The 18,655-nt window shown below is 49.6% G+C and overlaps 1 protein-coding gene and 3 non-coding genes across 4 annotated transcripts in view; all 4 read left to right on the top strand.

Annotated features, from left to right (window-relative positions):
• The window catches only part of EIF3A (eukaryotic translation initiation factor 3 subunit A), a 97,271-nt gene extending 82,901 nt beyond the window's left edge, over positions 1-14,370 (top strand). Inside the window, exons 8-23 of the mRNA XM_075842679.1 lie at positions 261-365; positions 462-560; positions 642-758; positions 963-1,148; positions 1,396-1,743; positions 1,839-1,943; positions 2,027-2,140; positions 2,396-2,518; positions 2,759-2,912; positions 10,474-10,655; positions 10,853-10,938; positions 11,050-12,206; positions 12,849-12,981; positions 13,059-13,177; positions 13,295-13,473; positions 13,985-14,370. Coding sequence (XP_075698794.1) covers positions 261-365; positions 462-560; positions 642-758; positions 963-1,148; positions 1,396-1,743; positions 1,839-1,943; positions 2,027-2,140; positions 2,396-2,518; positions 2,759-2,912; positions 10,474-10,655; positions 10,853-10,938; positions 11,050-12,206; positions 12,849-12,981; positions 13,059-13,177; positions 13,295-13,473 — 3,207 coding nt within the window. The 3' untranslated portion in view covers positions 13,985-14,370. The remainder of the gene's footprint in view (positions 1-260; positions 366-461; positions 561-641; positions 759-962; positions 1,149-1,395; positions 1,744-1,838; positions 1,944-2,026; positions 2,141-2,395; positions 2,519-2,758; positions 2,913-10,473; positions 10,656-10,852; positions 10,939-11,049; positions 12,207-12,848; positions 12,982-13,058; positions 13,178-13,294; positions 13,474-13,984) is intronic.
• On the top strand, positions 779-910 carry LOC142664222 (small nucleolar RNA SNORA19). Its single transcript, XR_012851232.1, has one exon. It is a non-coding gene; the product is annotated as a small nucleolar RNA SNORA19 (small nucleolar RNA).
• LOC142664221 (small nucleolar RNA SNORA19) lies at positions 1,181-1,311 on the top strand. The gene has a single exon (XR_012851231.1). It is a non-coding gene; the product is annotated as a small nucleolar RNA SNORA19 (small nucleolar RNA).
• LOC142664223 (small nucleolar RNA SNORA54) lies at positions 2,563-2,686 on the top strand. Its single transcript, XR_012851233.1, has one exon. It is a non-coding gene; the product is annotated as a small nucleolar RNA SNORA54 (small nucleolar RNA).
• Positions 14,371-18,655: the final 4,285 nt, after the last annotated feature.

Raw genomic sequence — 18,655 nt, 5'->3', positions numbered from 1 at the left:
AGCATTGTCAGCGGGGGAGGGGTTGGGGGGGGAGCATTGTCAGCGGGGGAGGGGTGGGGGGGGAGCATTGTCAGCGGGGGAGGGGTGGGGGGGAGCATTGTCAGCGGGGGAGGGGTTGGGGGGGGAGCATTGTCAGCGGGGGGGGAGCATTGTCAGCGGGGGAGGGGTTGGGGGAGAGCAACCTCCTGACTTCTGCTCTTCAGCACTAATCTATGTTGGACGTTTCACAGTATGGGGGGGGGGGCACTCTTCTGTTTCAGGTTCGGTTTAACGTTCTTCAGTATGTGGTCCCAGAGGTGAAGGAGTTGTACAACTGGCTTGAAGTGGATTTCCACCCACTGAAGCTTTCTGCCCGAGTCACTAAGGTACAAAGCTCTCCCCTGTGATTGGCTGTCGCCTGCGCTCCCGGGCGGTGCTGCCGCCCCTTTGTGCTTCAGCTTTGTAACTTTGTCTCCTTAAAGGTTCTGGACTGGGTAAAAGAGCAAGCGGAGAAGGAGCCGGAGCTCCAGCAGTACATGGCGCAGCTTCAGAACAACACCATCCTGCGTCTGCTCCAGCAGGTAACCGCTCCTGCCAGCACTGCTGCCCGCCGTGCTGTTTACTGATCTCCCCGCTGACTGCTCTTCTGCTTTTCCTCTCAGGTGGCTCAGATCTATCAGAGCATTGAGTTCTCGCGCCTCACGTCGCTGGTGCCTTTTGTCGATGCGTTTATGCTGGAGAGGGCCATTGTTGATGCTGCCCGTCACTGTGACCTGCAGGTGAGGGCTCGGGCGGCTCCGGGCACATGTCATTGACTTGCTCTGTGTATCCTCCGGGGCAATGTTATGTCTGATGTGCGAGAGCAAAGTGAAGGTTAATTAGCGGGGTAACTTGTGGGGTAGTTACCTCTGCCAGTCCCCTTCATACATGTCCTGCCAGTCCGGTGGCGTGCGCTCCTTTTCTGATGACCGCTCTCTCCTCAGGTCCGCATAGATCACTCCTGCAGGACGCTGAGTTTTGGATCTGACCTGAATTATTCTACACGGGAGGATGCGCCGCTCGGACCTTTCCTACAGAACATGCCCTCGGAGCACATCCGGAATCAGCTGACCGCCATGTCTTCTGTCCTGTCCAAGGCGGTGGCCACCATTAAGCCTGCTCATATCCTGGTGAGTCCCGGCCGCGTGCCCCCCGCGTGCTGCCGCACATTTCATTGACTTGCTTTCCTGTCCTTGTTAAGCAAAGTTATTTCTGATGTGCTAGAGCAACGTGAAGGGTAATTAGCAGTGAGACTCCCCCGTAGTTTCTGCTGCCAGTCTCCTTTATACATTTCTCCCAGTTTGCATGTCTGCGGCCTCCGCTGGATGTGCGCGGCGGTTCCCAGGTTCATCATCCTTTTTCTCACGTGTTGTTCAGCAAGAGAAGGAGGAGCAGCAGCAGCTCGCCATCACCTCCTTCCTGAAGAACTCCAGGAAAGAACATCAGCGCATCCTGGCTCGTCGTCAGACCATTGAGGAGCGCAAGGAACGGCTGGAAAACCTCAATATCCAGAGAGAGAAGGAAGAGCTGGAGCTGCGAGAAGCTGAACTGCAGAAAGTCCGGAAGGCAGAGGAGGAGCGGCTGCGCCAGGAGGCCAAAGAACGAGAGAAGGAGCGCATCCTCCAGGAACATGAACAGATCAAGAAGAAGACGGTCAGGGAGAGACTGGAGCAGATCAAGAAAACCGAGCTGGGTGCCAAAGCCTTCAAGGACATAGACATTGAGGTAAGGAACAGTGGGGCTGACCGTGGGGGGTCTCGTATGGGGGGGGTCACCTGTCATTTTCTGGGCTGATGCGTTTGTCTCTGAACCTTCTGCAGAACCTGGAGGAGCTGGATCCCGACTTTATCATGGCCAAACAGGTGGAGCAGCTGGAGAAGGAGAAGAAGGAGCTGCAGGAACGCCTTAAGAATCAGGAGAAGAAGGTCAGCGGCGGCTCCGGCCGGGTCGGTGCTTTGCCGGTTGTGCTTCACACGTTGATGGTTTTGCCTCTTCTTTCTCTCTGCAGATTGACTATTTTGAGCGAGCAAAACGCCTGGAAGAAATTCCCCTCATTAAGAAGGCCTATGAAGAGCAAAGGATCATGGACATGGAGCTGTGGGAGCAGCAGGAGGCTGAGCGGGTAGGGACACATCCGGTCCTGCGCACCGTTCGTAATCGGTCACCACCTCCATTGATGACTTGGTTCCATTCCGGTGCTACAAGAAGTCCCAGTGACCTGTCAGACTGACACTTGTCCGTCATTTGGGAACTTGGGAACAGATTTACGTTTTCCGTGCTGTAAACTTCCCCTCCGTCAGTCACGCTAGAAAGCTGTCTGTGCGGGGGCTGGGTCGTTTGGTGCGTTCCTTGTGTTTAATGCTCGTCTGCCCCACAGATAAACACTCTGATGCTGGAGCGGGAGAAGGCGGTGGAGCATAAGAACAGGATGTCCCGGATGCTGGAAGATCGCGACTCGTTTGTGTCTAAGCTGAAGTCTGCGCGCCGCTCCGTGTATGAGGTCAGTCCCGCGGCCGCGCAGGGTTTCCGCCTCGTCTTACCCTTGTGCACCGTTCGTAACCTGTGGCGATGCTTTGCCAGTGGGTTCCATTCCGGTGCTACATTAAATCCAATGACAAGACATGGTCTGACGTTCACTCGTTGTTCCAGGTTGTCAGCGGGGACACGAGGTCTTCGGGACTGTGTTCAGTCCATCTACTTCTGGGCCCTGCATTGAATTTAACATCTTTTTTAAAATCAGGAAAAATTGATGCAGTTCCAAGATAGATTATCGGAGGAAAGGACGACTCGCATGGAAGAACGCAAGAAGCTGCGCAAGGAGGAAAGGCGCGTGACCTACTACAAGAATAAAGAGGAGGAGGAGCAGAGGATCCAGGAGGAGCAGCTGAAGAAAGGTGCGTGTCTGACCACATCTGAGCTCCGGCCAGCCTGCTGGTCAGAGCAGGGACCTGTCCCGCCAGTCCCGGTATGCAGCTGTGGCTGGTGCAATGTCTGTTCATGTGACAGAAAGACAGTGCCCCCTGATGGTTGTGTGAAGCGTCTGCAGCTTAGGGAGCAGTATTTATTGTGGGCTGCTGCGCCCCCGAGTGAAGGACCCCCGCAGCTGCCGATGACTTGTGATCCCCTCCTTCCACGGGTCTTCATTCCGTCTTCCGCCTCAACACGTTGCCCAGACAGGACGGCAAAATCCAGTTTCAGGTTTATTTTAGTTTCAGCAAATGTTCTTTTTTTTATTCCACTTTCTGAATGATTTCCTCGTGGTTTTCAAGATCTTTGCTTGCTGTGAATCAAAAGGAACCTACATTGTTTGCTTCCAGCGGATAAAAAAATAATTCCTGGCCATGACGGACACAGGTGCAGGACTGGTTACAGGACGGTTCTCAGAGCTCTGTCTTGTAACGAACAGTCCACCTGTGTGTCCTGACCAGGGCTGGATCCGGAAGTATATTGGAAAATTGAAGAACTTTTCATTGTACAAAAATAACATCTCATTCATCTTCTTTGGGTTCAGCGGCCGTGGATATATGCGGTTACCACTAGGAGGCGGGACTACAAACAAGTGTCTCCTCCCCCAGGCACGGAGCTGCTTCAGTCGTTGCTTTGTGTCTGTAGGCGGCAGGCGCTCGCTTGTACAGCAGGTTGGCTGCTTTCTTATGTTTGTTTCTGTTTATTTTGTTCCCCTCTAATGGCGGCGCGCGCTGTCGGTCTAACGGCGCTGTCCAGTAAAGATGAGCACAAGCCCCTCTGTCTCCCCCAACCGCTTTGAGGGTCACCGCTCGCTGCTCCACCTGATGAGGATGACACAAGGAGGGGTGTCCCTGCTGGACCCCTGTATATTGGGAGTGAGGGTAGCCTTCCCTGGGGGGTAATTATGGTAAGCCCAGAGCTGCCGGCCCTCCTCTCCACTTGTTGCGTGCAATAGTCGCATTTCTGGCCCAGGAGACGCTGCAGACCGGACACCGCAGCCCGTCCCTCGTCCCCCAGCCCGTCCCTCGTCCCCCAGCCCGTCCCTCGTCCCCCACCGTCTCCACATGACTCATGGCATCCAATCGCAGCGCTGGCTTTGAGTCCCTTACTTTTCAGGTAGTGGCTATTTATATAGTAGAACCAGGTAACGCTGGGCACCCGACCCCTCCACTGGCAGGTCTGACACCGCAGGAGACCTCAAGGCCGTGGAAACCTTTGAATGGTTTAATATGTGATCAATATCAAATCCTCCTCCTGACTGCACGACGATTCCCCAGGACGGCTCTTGACGCTCCCCCCCCCAGGACAGCTCTTGACGCTCCCCCCCCCCCCCCCCCAGGACGGCTCTTGACGCTCCCCCCCCCCCCCCCCAGGACGGCTCTTGACGCTCTTCCCCCCCCTCCAGGACGACTCTAGACGCTCCCCCCCCCCCCCCCAGGACGGCTCTAGACGCTCCCCCCCCCCCCAGGACGGCTCTAGACTCTTCCCCCCCCCCCCAGGATGGCTCTTGACGTTGCCCCCCCCCCCCCCAGGACGGCTCTTTCCACAGACGTGCGTCTCTGAGGTTGGGGGGAACATCCTAGCACCCCGCGGCTCAGGTCTGTGATCCCAACAGGAATCCTCCTTTCCCATCAACTTACTGAAAACGAGGGAGATCTTCCTTTCTCTCCAGCATTGAATGGCCCTTTTGGCCGGGTCTGAGTCTGGACGGATCATGTGACTGCAGTAGCCTATCCGAATCACCAGGGAGGAACACTGAAGCCGCGGGGATCCTGGATCTCTTCCCCAGTGGAAACAGATCACCACAAACCAATGGATCCTGAACACTACTTCAGACGGTGGCATAATTATTATTGATCGCTTCTCTCCCCTCCAGCACTTTGAAGTCCCAATAGAGGAAATAGGGGACGGTCCCTATTCTCAACTATTCCTAGTAAAAAAAAGAGGGGATTATCGAATTATAATAAATCTGAAGCTGCTAAATCACTTTATAGTAGATCATCGTTCCAAGATGGAATCCATCAGATCATCCATCCCACTAATAGGTCAGAAGAGCTCCGTGGCAACCATCGATGTCCAGGACGCCTATTACCATATCCCACAACTCCGATTTACCATTCTACAAAATCAAAAGATGCTTCAGATCGCAGAATATCCCCCCCCCCCCCCGCATATATTCACGCAGATCATGGTGGAGGTAACGGCGCTCCTCGGGATACGAGGTGTGAATATAAGACCTGATCTAGACGGCCGCTCAGTAGTCGCTCCAACGCCATCACTACTTTCCACGCAGCGTCATCCGCTTTCTCAGACCCTCTTGAGTTTAGGCCGGATTATGAACCTCAATCTCTCCTCACAGAATATTTCTAGGTTTCCTCCTGGATTCACATGGGCAGATGTCGTCATTTCTCCCTCCAGAGAAGAAATCTGCTAATCAAAAAGATCCTCGTTTCAGAAAACAATCTGACCAGCGATGTCTATACGGGGTCCATGACCCCACACATTCAGGCAATCCCATGGGCGCAGCTCACTCAAGGACGTTGCAGCCGTTTGTCCTTTCAGAATTGGACAAATCCCCCTTCTCTTTAGACTAGAAAATCAGATTGTCCATAGGAGTGAAACCTTCACTAAATTGGTGGATAAGCCAAGGAAATTTAAATCAAGGGGTAGCCGGGCGTCCTCCCCCTGTGACTGCCGTCGCCACAGACGCCGGGGAGCAGTGGGTCTCCCACTCATCATTGCAGGGGGTCCGGCCATCACTCATTCAACTGTCTGGAACCCCGAGCAGTTCTGGGAGTATTGAGGGTATCAGAACATCTTACAAGCACTCAAATAGAAAAATGGACCGTGGCCGATTCATCAAGGAGGAAAAACCTCCAGATTCGATCAGCCCAAATCTTCAACTGGGCAGAACAACCTGTAAAATCCGTCTCTGCCCCCATCTAAGAGGGTCTGTAAAGGTGCCGGCAGACTCCTAAACGAAGAGATCCGTCACATCCTCGCTGTGGGGCCGTCCAGACATAGATCTATTTGTGAATCAACAAAACGTCAAAGTGGACTTTTTTTTTTTCACTAAATCCAAGAGATTCCAGTTTAGGACTAGACGTCTCACAACTGCCATTTCTCCCCAGCCTATTCCCCCATAGCTCTTCTTCCAAAAGTCCTTCAGAAGATCCACAAAGAGAAGCTCACGGTGATCCTAGTAGCTCCTCTATGGCCCAAGAGGGCTTGGTGTGGTCTAAGCCATAGCCTAAAGATAGCAGAACCCTTGACCCTGCCATCATTCCCGGGCCTTCCGTACCAAGGGCCTAGATCACGAGGACCCTCAAATTCCAGCTAGCAGCCTGGCTTCTGAGAGCGCAGCCTTAAAAGCTAAAGGTCTATCCGAAGTAGTGGTTAAAACTCTTCTGACAGGCAGAAAATGTCACCAATGCTGTATATAATAAGGGGTGGAAAGAACGGCTGTCCTGGTGCACGGATGAGACCCCCAACTTATGCCATTCAGATGTAGCTCAGATCTTTACCGGCAGGTCTAAGGGAAAGGGCAAAGACCCGCCGCATTAAAAGTCCAGATTTCCGCACTTAGTTCATATTTTGACCAAGATTTAGCTAATCCTCGTTGGATCAAAATATTCTTTGCCAATAAGTTGTTCTTTAGTAAACAGTCTCCCCCCCCCCCAATGGGATCTTAATATTGTCTTAAAGGGTAGGAGAGATTCAGGGCCCGTCGACCACATCGTCAGTATGTAGAGGATGGAATCCTCCCACGCCCTGATCCTACCTATTTACCTAAAGTCTCCCATTTTCATTTCACAAGATATTCTACTCCCCTCTATTACCCGGGAACAAAGCGGAAGAATTTCCATACTCGATGTTGGGAGAACGAAACTGACCTACTTGGCAGCTACAAAAGACTGGAGGATAAATCACAACTTATTTATCCAGCCTTTCGGAGCAAATAGGGAGAAGGCCTCGAAAGGGACACCTCCCAATTGGATAAAGAAAGCCATCGGTGAGGCTGATCTAAATCAAAACCTATTCCCTCCAGACAAATGAAAAGCTCATTCCACTAGAGCCGCGTCCACATCTTGTAACGCCTCAACAGATCTGTAAAGCGGCCACTTGGTCCTCTGTCCGTGAGACGTTCTACATTAGATCTTTCTCACAAGTGATCTTTCCTTCAGTAGGAAAGTCCTGAAAACAAATCCCTCCCTAGTATTTATTTGGTGCGCTCCGATGTGCTGTCATGGAGGGCGTATTTGAGAAAATCGAATTCGTACTTACCGGTAATTCTGTTTCCATTAAACCCTCCATGACCGCACCGTTCTTGCCCTCCCGAGGTGTATATGCGCCTCACCAGTATGTTTATAGAATAGGAGACATGTTGGATACAATTGCCATTTGGTTATTTGAAATCCACTGAGGTGGGGGAGGGGCTATTTAACCTTTTGTGTGTTCCTGTCCCTGTTGGGGGTGGAGATTCAACCTCCAATGTTCTGTCATGGAGGGTTTAATAGAAACCAAATTACCGGTAAGTACTAATTCTATTTTTCGACCAGATCTGCGCCAGATGGGACAGGCCCGATGTTTTGACTTGATGGCGTCCAGGTTAAACCTCATCAATATCTGAATCCTGAAGCATGCGCGGTCAGTGCTGTAGTGTCTCCATGGGACCATTACAGACTGATTTAGGTGTACCCCACTCTACCTCTTCTTTCCTGGCTTCCCAGGAGCATCATCGTAGAAAGGGTTCCAACCATCCTTGAAGCCCCAGGTTGGTCGTGTGTAGCCGGTGTGCCGACGTGATGGCTGTGCTGACAGACGGTGCCTCTGGCTTGATCTGCTCCCTCAGGGCCCCTCTTCCACATGAATTTAGTGTCGCTATGTTTAATGGCGAGGCTGTTGAAGCTGCGGTTTTGAGAGCACAGGTCTCGTCAGCGAGTGAACCAAACCGTGTTGAAGGCTGGGGATCCGTCCTTGGGCCGCGTTTGCCACCGCACTTGGAAGACTTGCCTACGCTGATGTGAGGACTGGCACCTTCCTCCCTCCCATCATTTAGTTATTTTTTCTCCGTCCAGGATTCCATTGTTTCTCTATGAAGGACTTTGTGTCTTTGCTCTTCAACAAGCCCCTGCCGTCCAAGTCTGACATCAGGTCTTTTCTTGCAAAGGTAACAATACATGTGAACGTCCGCTGGACCCAGTGACCGGATTGTCCTCGCTGTTGGCTGCTGGATATGTGGAGGGTGCACGGACTGCTTGGTGTACCGCAGGCCATAGATCAAATTGAATAAAGAGTCTGTCGCTGCAGAATTTACTTTTATCCTTTAAAAACATCGGACATGATCTGCAATTCTCTAACTCTCTCTGGAGGGTTTGAGAGGCCGACCGGAGAGATCGAGCACACGCAGCGCTGGTGGTCAAATGTGCCTCTACCATGAGCGGCAGGACGTAGCTTTACAACACTAGGAGAGTAGGCGTCCCCTCGTACCTACACATATGGTAGAATTCAGAATCGTCCAAGCTCCTCTTCGTCTGTATCTTTAGTCCAATGGAATACAAAGTGATCAGGATTTTAGTCACGCCAGCCTTTGTAAGAGCAGAATACAAAGGTCATTGGGTCAAATAACAGAAGTCCAGAACACCCATTCTCCTCCGCAGTCTATGGACAGTCACTCCTGTCAACAATAAGTATTCCTGGCAGCAATTTAGGTTCTCACAATCAAGCAATATTCAAAAAAATATCCCTGACAAGTCAAATCCAGCAGTTCCTCACGCAAGGCTGACGTGATGATCGGAACATGTTACAGGGTTTAAAAACGGACGCCATCCGAGTGAAGATTTCAGTCACGTGACCTTACCCAAGTCATTCAGGTGTGCCGTTGTCTACGTGATCCTGGTGTAGAATTGGCACCGCTCAGAGGATTTTAGATGGGGGGGAATGTGAAAATTCGAATAAAGACGTAGATCCGTTTTCTAATTCAATAATGTCTGATATCGGGTATTAAATCCCAAACTCCTCTCTGTGCAAGAGACGCCAAGTATATCAATAAACAGAAGCGGAAGTTCACTCGGTCGGTAGATACTGACACAATCCATCTTCTTGCTCTAGAATTGAAGGGAGATCATGAAAGTACAGCAGGTAACGCTGGTGTGCCATTCGTCATCACCCGAAACAAACCATAAAAGCGATGCTGGGTGGGGAACGCGTTAGAACTAAAAGAGGTTGTTCCAGTAATAGAAATTTCATGACACAATCGAGTAAAAAACACCACAGGATGGAAAAAAGAGAAACCCCAACTGCGGATGTTCAAACAAGAAAAAGGAACCGTCTCTAAAAAGCCGATAGGAACAACTAAGGGTAATCGTAGAAATTCATACAAGTCCTCGACTAAACGCTCAATCGTGTTCTCCACGGACTACAGCAATGAATGTGGCCGGGTATCCAAGAGCTTTCCTATTCTCCTTCAGGATAATAATACGAGGGGCAGATGTGGTGCGATGCCAAGCAGTTGCTCACGGTTCCCCCTATCGGTCCTCCACTCCTACATAAGACTTTCTTGGCTCTGGACACGTTGCAATCGGCTCCGTTTGAACCTCTTCAGAAGATCTCGTGTCTCCTCACCGAGAAGGTTGTGTTTATGGCAGTGACTTCTATCTGGAAGGTTTCTGAGCTGACGGCCCAGTCTTCTCGTTAGAATAAGGCAGAGCTTCGTACAGTGCCTTCCTTTTTGGCCAAGAGTGGTCTCCTTCCACCTTAACAAGAAGATCTCCTCGTCCTTCTGCCCGTCCCCAGTGCGTCATAACCAACTCTCTCTTCACAACTTGGCTGTTGCCTTAAGTGTCTATTTATTCCTCCTTCCGCGGGACTGATTCCTTGTTTGTTTTTCCGGAAGATCCAAAGAAGGGTTTGTCGGCCTCTGAGGCTTCTGTCGCCTGCTGTATTCGGGTTTTCAAGGTCTAGCATATCAAGCAAAGGAAACCCCCTATCCGGATTACGGCACATACCATGAGGGCGTGCGCTGTGCGCCATCAGGTTTCTGCTTTTCAGATGTGGAAGGCGGCTCTCTGGTCGTTCTACAGGGCGTGCTCTTCAGCGGATTCTTTGCTTGGTTGCAAGATCTTGCAGGTCTCTGTGGATTACATGACATCACCGGGGGACTGCTTTAGGACGTCCCACGGTCTGGTTCTGATATTTGTTCTGTACTTTTGTCTGTGGGAGGGGCCAACACTTGAATTTTTTTGTCCCGCCTTCTAGTGGCAACAGCACATATGCATAGTCTGTCCCCCTAGTGGACTGGCCGAGAATTTATTTATTTTTTAGTGAGTTCTCTAAACAAATCCCCCTTTTATTTGCTGAAACTGTAATGCCACTTTTAATGCAGGAAGTAGTCATGAAGTGTGGAAAAATCTTCCTGTCCCGGGTCTGTGGTTTTCTGGTGTATTATCACATCCGTCTGTCTTATAACCGGTTATGTCCTCATTCTAGATCGAGATGAGCGAGAGAAGATAGAGAATGAAAAGAGAGATGCTGAGCAGCGAGAATATCAAGAACGTGTCAAGAAGCTTGAAGAGCAGGAGCGCAAGAAACGTCAAAGAGAACTGGAGATAGAGGAGCGGGAGCGGCGGCGAGATGAGGAGCGGCGAGGAGGCGACGATTCATTCAGAAAGGTGAAAGATCTCTCAATGTACGGCTCGTGGCAAAATCCTTGCTGGTCCTGGCTTCTCTGAGCGGTTCTTCCTCTTCTCTGGCTCGGTGGTGACTTTACATCTATTTATTATGGATTTTAACTCGTCTTGTAGACCAGATGAAGGCTCGTTTCAGTTTTTGCTATGAGCGGTCTCACTTAATGTAACTTTTATCTTAGGATCCTGCGCGCTGGACTGACAGGGAGGCTGAGAGTGGTTGGAGGCGAGCAGGAGATGCTGATGACCGCAGCAAGCCAATGGAAAAGTAAGTCTTCCCCTTCTTTTATTGGGCATTTTTAAAACCATTTTCTCCACTACTCTGTAAATAGTTTTCTCTATATACCACAGTAACGCTTTGGTGTTGACTTTGTCCCAGGGAATGGCGCAAAGGACAGGACACTGAGATATCAGCAAAACCAGAGGTTGAAGAGAATGCACTTACCCCAGATGAAGGCCCTCGCTTCAAAAAGGATGCTGAAACTCGTTTGGATGAGGCCAAAGGGCGTTTTGAGGAAGATCATGTACCACCTCGCCGTGGGCCTAATGATGAAAGAGGACCCAAACAGGATGTAGAAGAAGACAAAGGGTCATGGAGAGGTCCAGAAGAGGACCGTGCCCCCAGGAAAGGCTTTGACGATGACCGTGCCCCCAGGAAAGGCTTTGACGATGACCCTGCCCCCAGAAGAGGCTTTGACGATGACCCTGCCCCCAGGAGAGGCTTTGACGATGACCGTGCTCCCAGGAGAGGCTTTGACGATGACCGTGCTCCCAGGAGAGGCTTTGACGATGACCGTGCTCCCAGGAGAGGCTTTGACGATGACCGTGCCCCCAGACGTGGCTTTGACGATGACCGTGCCCCCAGGCGTGGCTTTGACGATGACCGTGCCCCCAGGCGTGGCTTTGACGATGACCGTGCCCCTAGGCGTGGCTTTGACGATGACCGTGCCCCTAGGCGTGGCTTTGACGATGACCGTGCTCCTAGGCGTGGCTTTGACGATGACCGTGCCCCTAGGCGTGGCTTTGACGATGACCGTGCCCCTAGGCGTGGCTTTGACGATGACCGTGCCCCTAGGCGTGGCTTTGACGATGACCGTGCCCCCAGGCGTGGCTTTGACGATGACCGTGCCCCCAGGCGTGGCTTTGACGATGACCGTGCCCCCAGGCGTGGCTTTGAAGATGACCGTGCCCCTAGGCGTGGCTTTGACGATGACCGGGCCCCCAGGAGAGGCTTCGATGACGACCGTACTCCCAAAAGGGGCTTCGATGATGATCGTGTTCCACGACGTGGATTTGATGATGATCGCGGTCCTCGGCGTGGTTTGGAGGATGACCGTGGCCCACGAAGGGGCTTTGATGAGGATCGTACACCACGTAGAGCTTTGGAGGAAGACCGCAGTTCGTGGAGAAGTGGTGAAGAAGACCGAGGTCCCAAGAGAAGTGGAGATGAAGACAGAGGCCCTAGACGTGGTGGAGATGATGATGATGATGATGATGGACAATCAGCCTGGAAACCTATTGGGTCAAGTCGCCCAGGTAAACCAGATCTATTGTTGAATGATACACACATAATCTGGTCTATTACTTTGTATTGTTTTTTTAGAACTGTTAAATGTCAGTTTAAAGGCTATGGAAACCTTGTTTGTTTTCTATTTTTATTTTATGTAGATGTTGATTTATAAGCACTTTAATATACATTTATTTAAGTGGTGCAGCTTCTATTTATCCGCTTTACATAGAAGCTACAGAAGGCTGGATCGGCGGATCGGTCAGTGAGCTGGAGTGGCTCCTGTGCGTCTCTGACCCCTGATTTTAGTAAGGCGCAATAGGAGCCGCTGTTAGTCAGTCTACCTCCCGTGTCCTGCAGCTTCTATGTAAGTGGGTACGTAGAAGCTGCAGCACTGGAACGTATCGCAATTTGTAATTTATATTAGAAAAGTGCTTATAATAGATTACCCCAAAAAAATTGTCACCAATGGTTTCCACAGCCTTTAAGTTCAAGGTTGCACACGCTGGTAGTTGAGTTTTCTGTGTTTTTTAAATTATATTGCTCGTCAAAAGTGGGACGTAAAACTTGCTCTCCAGCCTAATAGACGGGGTTAAATCTTATACTGCAGATCAGGTTGAGGAAACAAAAAGTGGAAAGCCTTTCATTTTATTTTTTCAACGACTTCTCAGGGGGATGGCGTGAACGTGAGAAAGCTCGGGAAGACAGCTGGGGACCTCCTCGGGAATCTAAGCCTTCTGAAGATCGGGAATGGTCCAAGAATGAGAACGAGCCAGATACTGAGCGTGAGACGCGACCGGCACGGTGAGACTTGCGGTAACTGATTGATAGTTGAGCAATCCCTGTAGATAGAACCCATCTGTAATCTCTGTCATTTCTAGAGAGGAGTCCGGCTGGAGACAAGGAGAAGAAGGTGGTCTCCCTGCTAGGAGGGTCTCGCCTGGTGATGAAGAAGACAAAGATGACCAAATACGTGCTCCAAAAACAGAACGGGATGAACGTACGTCTATCACATGCTTTTCTAGGCTTAATTCTTGATTGATCATTACAAGTAGAAATCCAGATACTAAGGGAGGGACGTGAGCTCAGGTTTAAAATCTGCTCTCCTGTATTCCAGCAAGTCCATGGAGACGAGAAGATAAAGAGGAGCGCAGCACTCCCCGACGAGCACCAGTAGCACCAGCCACAGACAAGGAGAAAAGTGCATGGCGCACAGAAAAGAAAGACGACAAAGACGCCGCTCGTCGCACCAAGAATGAGACTGATGAGGAAGGGTGGACGACTGTGCGCCGCTAGGTACATCCTGCGTTCTGCGCCGCTCTTCTTACAGATCCACTGGCATACGTCCAGCAGCCACACCGGAGACGTGCCCGGTCCTCCTCCCATGTGTGCTCCACTTTAGTAGTAACCTGGGACTCTCCACCCCACATCTGTCTTCAATTAGATAATTAGTGACAATAATAACCTCTACAAAGTCTGCGCCACCTCATGCCATATGTAGAACATAAGCGGCCTCTGCCCGGGTACCCGGTAGTATTAATGCTGCTGCGTCTTGGTTTCCTGAGGTCCCTGTAGGAGGTTATTCAAGTTCGTTCTCCAGGAGAAGGGAAACCATCTCTAGCGCCACCTATCAGAGGAATCTTCCCACTAGTGTTTTACTTCTCCTGAAGAACTGAATTGCAGATTTTCATTGCCTGTAGCGGTGCCTCTTTAATGAGAACCGGCAGCCCCGAGTGGTACATGTTAAAAACACTTCATACCCCCCGTCACTGCTTTAACAAGTGCCTGTTTCTTTTTTCACATTTAGGGCTCAATGGTCACCATTTACTAAGACAATTTGGGTCATTGTTGCATTGTGGCTCTTTAACGATTGCACGAAGCAGAGACCAAACCATCATGAAGAGCCTCGACGTCAGTGTGTGGCCCCTCGCACTGTTCTGTGGCTCTTCCAGCACTTCAGATCATCCTTTTAATGCAGTGACATGCTTAACCTCTCCATGTACCGGCGGGTGGTGACGGCCACTCATCTCTATCCTGATCTCCAGCGGGAGGAGCTCTAGTGTAAGCTTTGATTTCAGCCTCTTCCCATGATTCCTTTGTTGGATTGTATCACGTTGATGTGCAATTTGTCATTTCACCAACACGGGATCTAGTGCTGCTTATTCAAGAAAAAAATAAAACCTGGCAACAATTTGTGTTTTGTCTCTTTCATGATGTGCGGTGGCAGCGCAGTAACTACTGCTCCCATCATGTGCTCTCTGCTTTATGCAGAGCCTCTACCATGTACCCAGCAGCAGAAATGTCCCTCAGTCCCGGGAGAAGCCGGTTATAGCGAAAATCGATTTTCCAGCCCAGTGTAAAGACGTCCATGCCCCACAATTCAGGGCACATTGCTGAACCAGCAGGGGGCGTCAGAGACATGAGGTCTTATCTGATAAATTTGTCACCACATACATCACTGCCGGTAAAATTCACACCAGCTAAAATCAGGCGACTGTCTGTGGTGTAGAGAGGCAACTTTTTTTTTCTGAATTGCAGTTTTCTCTGCAACTTTTTTTTCTTAAAAAAAAAAAAAAAGTCTAATTTCATAAGTCAAAATCCTGGTCAAGCAGGAAGCCAGGCCAACTTTTCACTCCACGTTTACAAACTGCTCTAAATTGTGTAAATAATCTGATCAGTGATTATACAGTAAAGTGCACACAAAAAAAAAGGCTGCAATGCATTGATCACTTACCGTCTGGAGTATGACGGGTTTTTTTCCCATTGGATGGATTGGGGAAAAGTACGTGAAGCCAATACTTGTGGTCCATGTTATCCTTGGGAAGAAGAGAGACCGGAGTCAGAATGAATGGTGAGGTATGGCGCCACACGTGAGACCGCTTGTACTGATGGCCACCAAATAGAAGATCTTCAGAGAAAGGTGTGAAGTCCCAACATTGGAAAGAGGTTCAAATGTCTCGGTGTAAAGTATGGACTGGGCTTAGTATCTGCAACGAGAGGTTCAGAGGCAATTCCTCTGGCTGAATGCAGAACATCCTGGAAGAAATTTCTGGAAGTAGAAGCGTGAGGCCTGATTCATGATCACACCGGGCAGTAAACCTTTCCATATCCTGTTGTAGACCTTCACAGTGGCACTTTGAGAATCCTCCAGCTGTTGAGCCTTTCTGATTGGCAGCGTCCAATGATGCCCTATTGAAAGTGTTCTAGGCCCTCATGGGATGATCACTATGACTGATTTTCCAAACATCTTGATGTATTCAGTATGGAGTATGAGCGCCATGCGCAGTAATCCCCGCACTTCTACGTCTTGGCAGCTATCCATGAGGTTATTACTGGTTGTCTGAGGAATGTTGTGCCATGCTGAGTGACCTTGGGCTCGTAAACCATCAGGATTGGCTGCTGGCCGCTCCCTTTACAATTGCTGACCAATGATGTCCCAGATGTGCTCGATGGTAGACAAGTCCAGGGACGCTGCTGTGGCTCACAACACGAGCAACATGCGGCCTGGCGTTGTCCTGCGGAAAAACGGCTTCTGGGACACTTTGGAGAAATGGCCGCACCACTGGTTCCACGACCAAATCAATGTAATGCAGAGCTGTTCTTGCACCTGAAATGAAGACTAGAGGAGTCTGACTAACGTACAGTATACCACACCATAATCCCGGGAGTAGGACCAGTGTGGCGTTCCCTTGTGAAGGCCTCTTCATGGCATTGCCCACGTGGTCTCCAGGACAATCTCCTGCTATCCGTGTCCGAGACAAAAGCGGGACTGAAGAGGATAGACCTCCATTGCCGTCTTGCTGTGCACCATGATGGCCTTTGAGAGCGGTGGCGCGCGGTCAATGGAACACCCATAGCGGGACGTCTGGCTCGTAGCCCAATGTCATCAGACGTCTTCTGATGGTTTGTGTGGACACTGGTTGCCGCCCCAGCCTCCCCGCACCTCTTGTTGTCATTCCCGTTCGTTGTTGCTCTCCGGGACACGCAATGTTGAACAGTTCTGAGCTCTCGGCCTTATGAGCGCACCATATTGTAGCAGGGGTTACGTCAGGGGTGACATTAAATTGAAAAAATTCTATGGGATTGTTGGTATTTGTGAGTGCAAAATAAAGTTATTAATCCTCCAAGGGAAAGTGGGTTTATTGAAAGCTTCAGATAAGTGTGAGGGGCATTGATCTGACCAAGTGATCACTCCGATATGGGAGGAAATAGTACGGTCATATGAGGGCTTGTCAGTAAAGAACAAATCCATTCTAGAATAAGTGCCATGAGGACGGCAAAAAAAACTAATCCCTTTCAGTCAAATGTTGGAAGCGCCAGACGCCCATCAATCCTTCTCTAGATACGGCCTGAAACAAATCTGAGGGAGAGTGAGTTGAAGCTGAAGAGTCGAGGAGGCCACATCGTTTTACTCTGGTCTCCAACCATCAGATGATAACCCCGTTTGTGTTGTACCAATCAAAGTATTTAGTTGACATCTGGTTTGATGAGTGTTTGGCGCATAAACATTAACAATAGTACAATGAATACAATTAAGTGGGCAAACCAGAATAATAGAGCGACCACCTGAGTCTGAACAGTCTTGTTGAAAGGCTATTGAACGGTTTATCGCTATAGATACACCTCGTGCCTTACAAACAGCCGGAGCAATATATATATAATAAATATGGGGGAAAAAGATGTTTAGTCTAAAGGTGTCTGATTGGTTCAGATGTGTTTCTTGTAGACAAAATACAGAGGCTTTCAATCTCTTGGACTCTGCCCACAACATTGAACGTTTAATATTAAGACCCTTAGTATTCAAGGAAGATAAATGTAGTAAAATAAAGAAATGGTTACTAGAACTTGGAAATCCCTGAGGAGTTGTGACGCGTATTCTAGAAAATATAAATGACAATCCAGAGCAAGTGAGGAGAACGAACCGCAAAACAGAAAAATAACAAGAAAAACAGTCGTGTTGGCACAAGATGGAAAAATTGTGCCACGATGGGGGGTGGGGAACGTGCTACTAAGCAGCAGACATGAGCCAAGCCCGGGCTATTTAAAGGGACCACAAACTATTCATGAGATAAGGATGAAAAACAGAATGCACCTATATCAAAACAAGGTATATCCAACAGTGAGGTAGCAAATAAAAAGAATCAGGATACTGATGATCTACGAGCTGGAACCTCTCGCCATTCCGTGTTTAGGAGAGGGAGATCCTTGGGTGGAGAGGCATCTCTTCTGGTTGAGGAGGCAAATGAGCGTGAAGGAGTTATTGCACCTAAATTCCATTCTTGAAGTAGAGCTTGAGCTTTCGATGGGGAGTCCGACACATATTTAGAGCCCTTCTACGTAATAATCAGCTTGACAGGGAATCCCCATTTATAGGGAATCTGATGGTCCCGCATAATTGTAGTCACAGAGAGAAATTCTTTGTCGAAGCAGCGTGGAGCAAGAAAGATCTGTGAACAATTTAATGTCCTGAAACCTCTCCGGAAGGGAAACCACATTTCTTGCTGTAGTTTGTATAGTAGTTTGTCTAGGAAGTGGTAAAATATATACGCGCAATCACATCTCGTGGAGACGATATAGGCAAAGACTTAGGTTTAAGAATACGATGCTCTGTCAATCATCAGTTCCATTTGTGGTGCCTCCAGCAGTATTGCCACAAAAAGATCTGTCAAAAACTCCATCAACTGGTCCCCTTTAACTGCCTCAGGGATGCCCCGGAACCGTATATCATTAGGTGTAATCTGTCCTCGATGTCTGCAACTTTGTGCCTCAGCGTCTCTCACTGCTCCTCTAATGACGAACTCATATCCACAAGTGTATTATGTGCTTCAGAGAATTCAGCCATCATGTTTTCAATATGTGATGTTCTATCACCAAGAGCATTAAAGTCTTTTTGCAAATTATGAAAAGCAGAATAAAAAGTCTGCTGGATGGATGGATCGAACTCATGCAACATAAGTTTGAGTGTGGCTTCAGACACAGGTTTTTCTGAACCAGATACATAGAGAGACAGAGATGGCTGCTGAGGGTTCAGATTAGAGTTTAACGGAACGGGTGACTAATCATGCTCTACAGGAGAGCTGACCGTACTCACAGATGGTGAAAATGGAGGCCTGGCGGGAAGATGAGAGGGGAAGACTGTAAAAAGGAAGCAATCTCTGATGTCCGCAGGTAAGTTGGGGAGGCAGTGGTAGTAGACGGTCGCGAGGCGTCTGGGAGTCTCTGGAAGGACCCGGAGTTCTGCTGCTGTAACAGCGATGGTGATCCGGTGCCATTTTGGGGCCGCGCTACTGGAAAGAACACGGTGAATTTAGCAGCCGCCGGCTTTTTTCTACTCTGCCCATACCTCCAGGGCGTTAGCGTCCCTTCCAGGGAAGGTAGAAGTTATAGTAGTTGTAATTAGTGCTGGTTTGAGCTGGTAATTAGCCCGGGAGCTTGCATAGCTGTGAGGACACGCGTCCTACTCCATGTTCTGGTGACC

Source organism: Rhinoderma darwinii, chromosome 11, assembly GCF_050947455.1.
Source record: "Rhinoderma darwinii isolate aRhiDar2 chromosome 11, aRhiDar2.hap1, whole genome shotgun sequence".
In the NCBI taxonomy this organism is placed as follows: Eukaryota; Metazoa; Chordata; class Amphibia; order Anura; family Rhinodermatidae; genus Rhinoderma; species Rhinoderma darwinii.
Note: the sequence above shows the minus strand (reverse complement) of the source record. Positions and strands in the feature narration are given on the sequence as shown.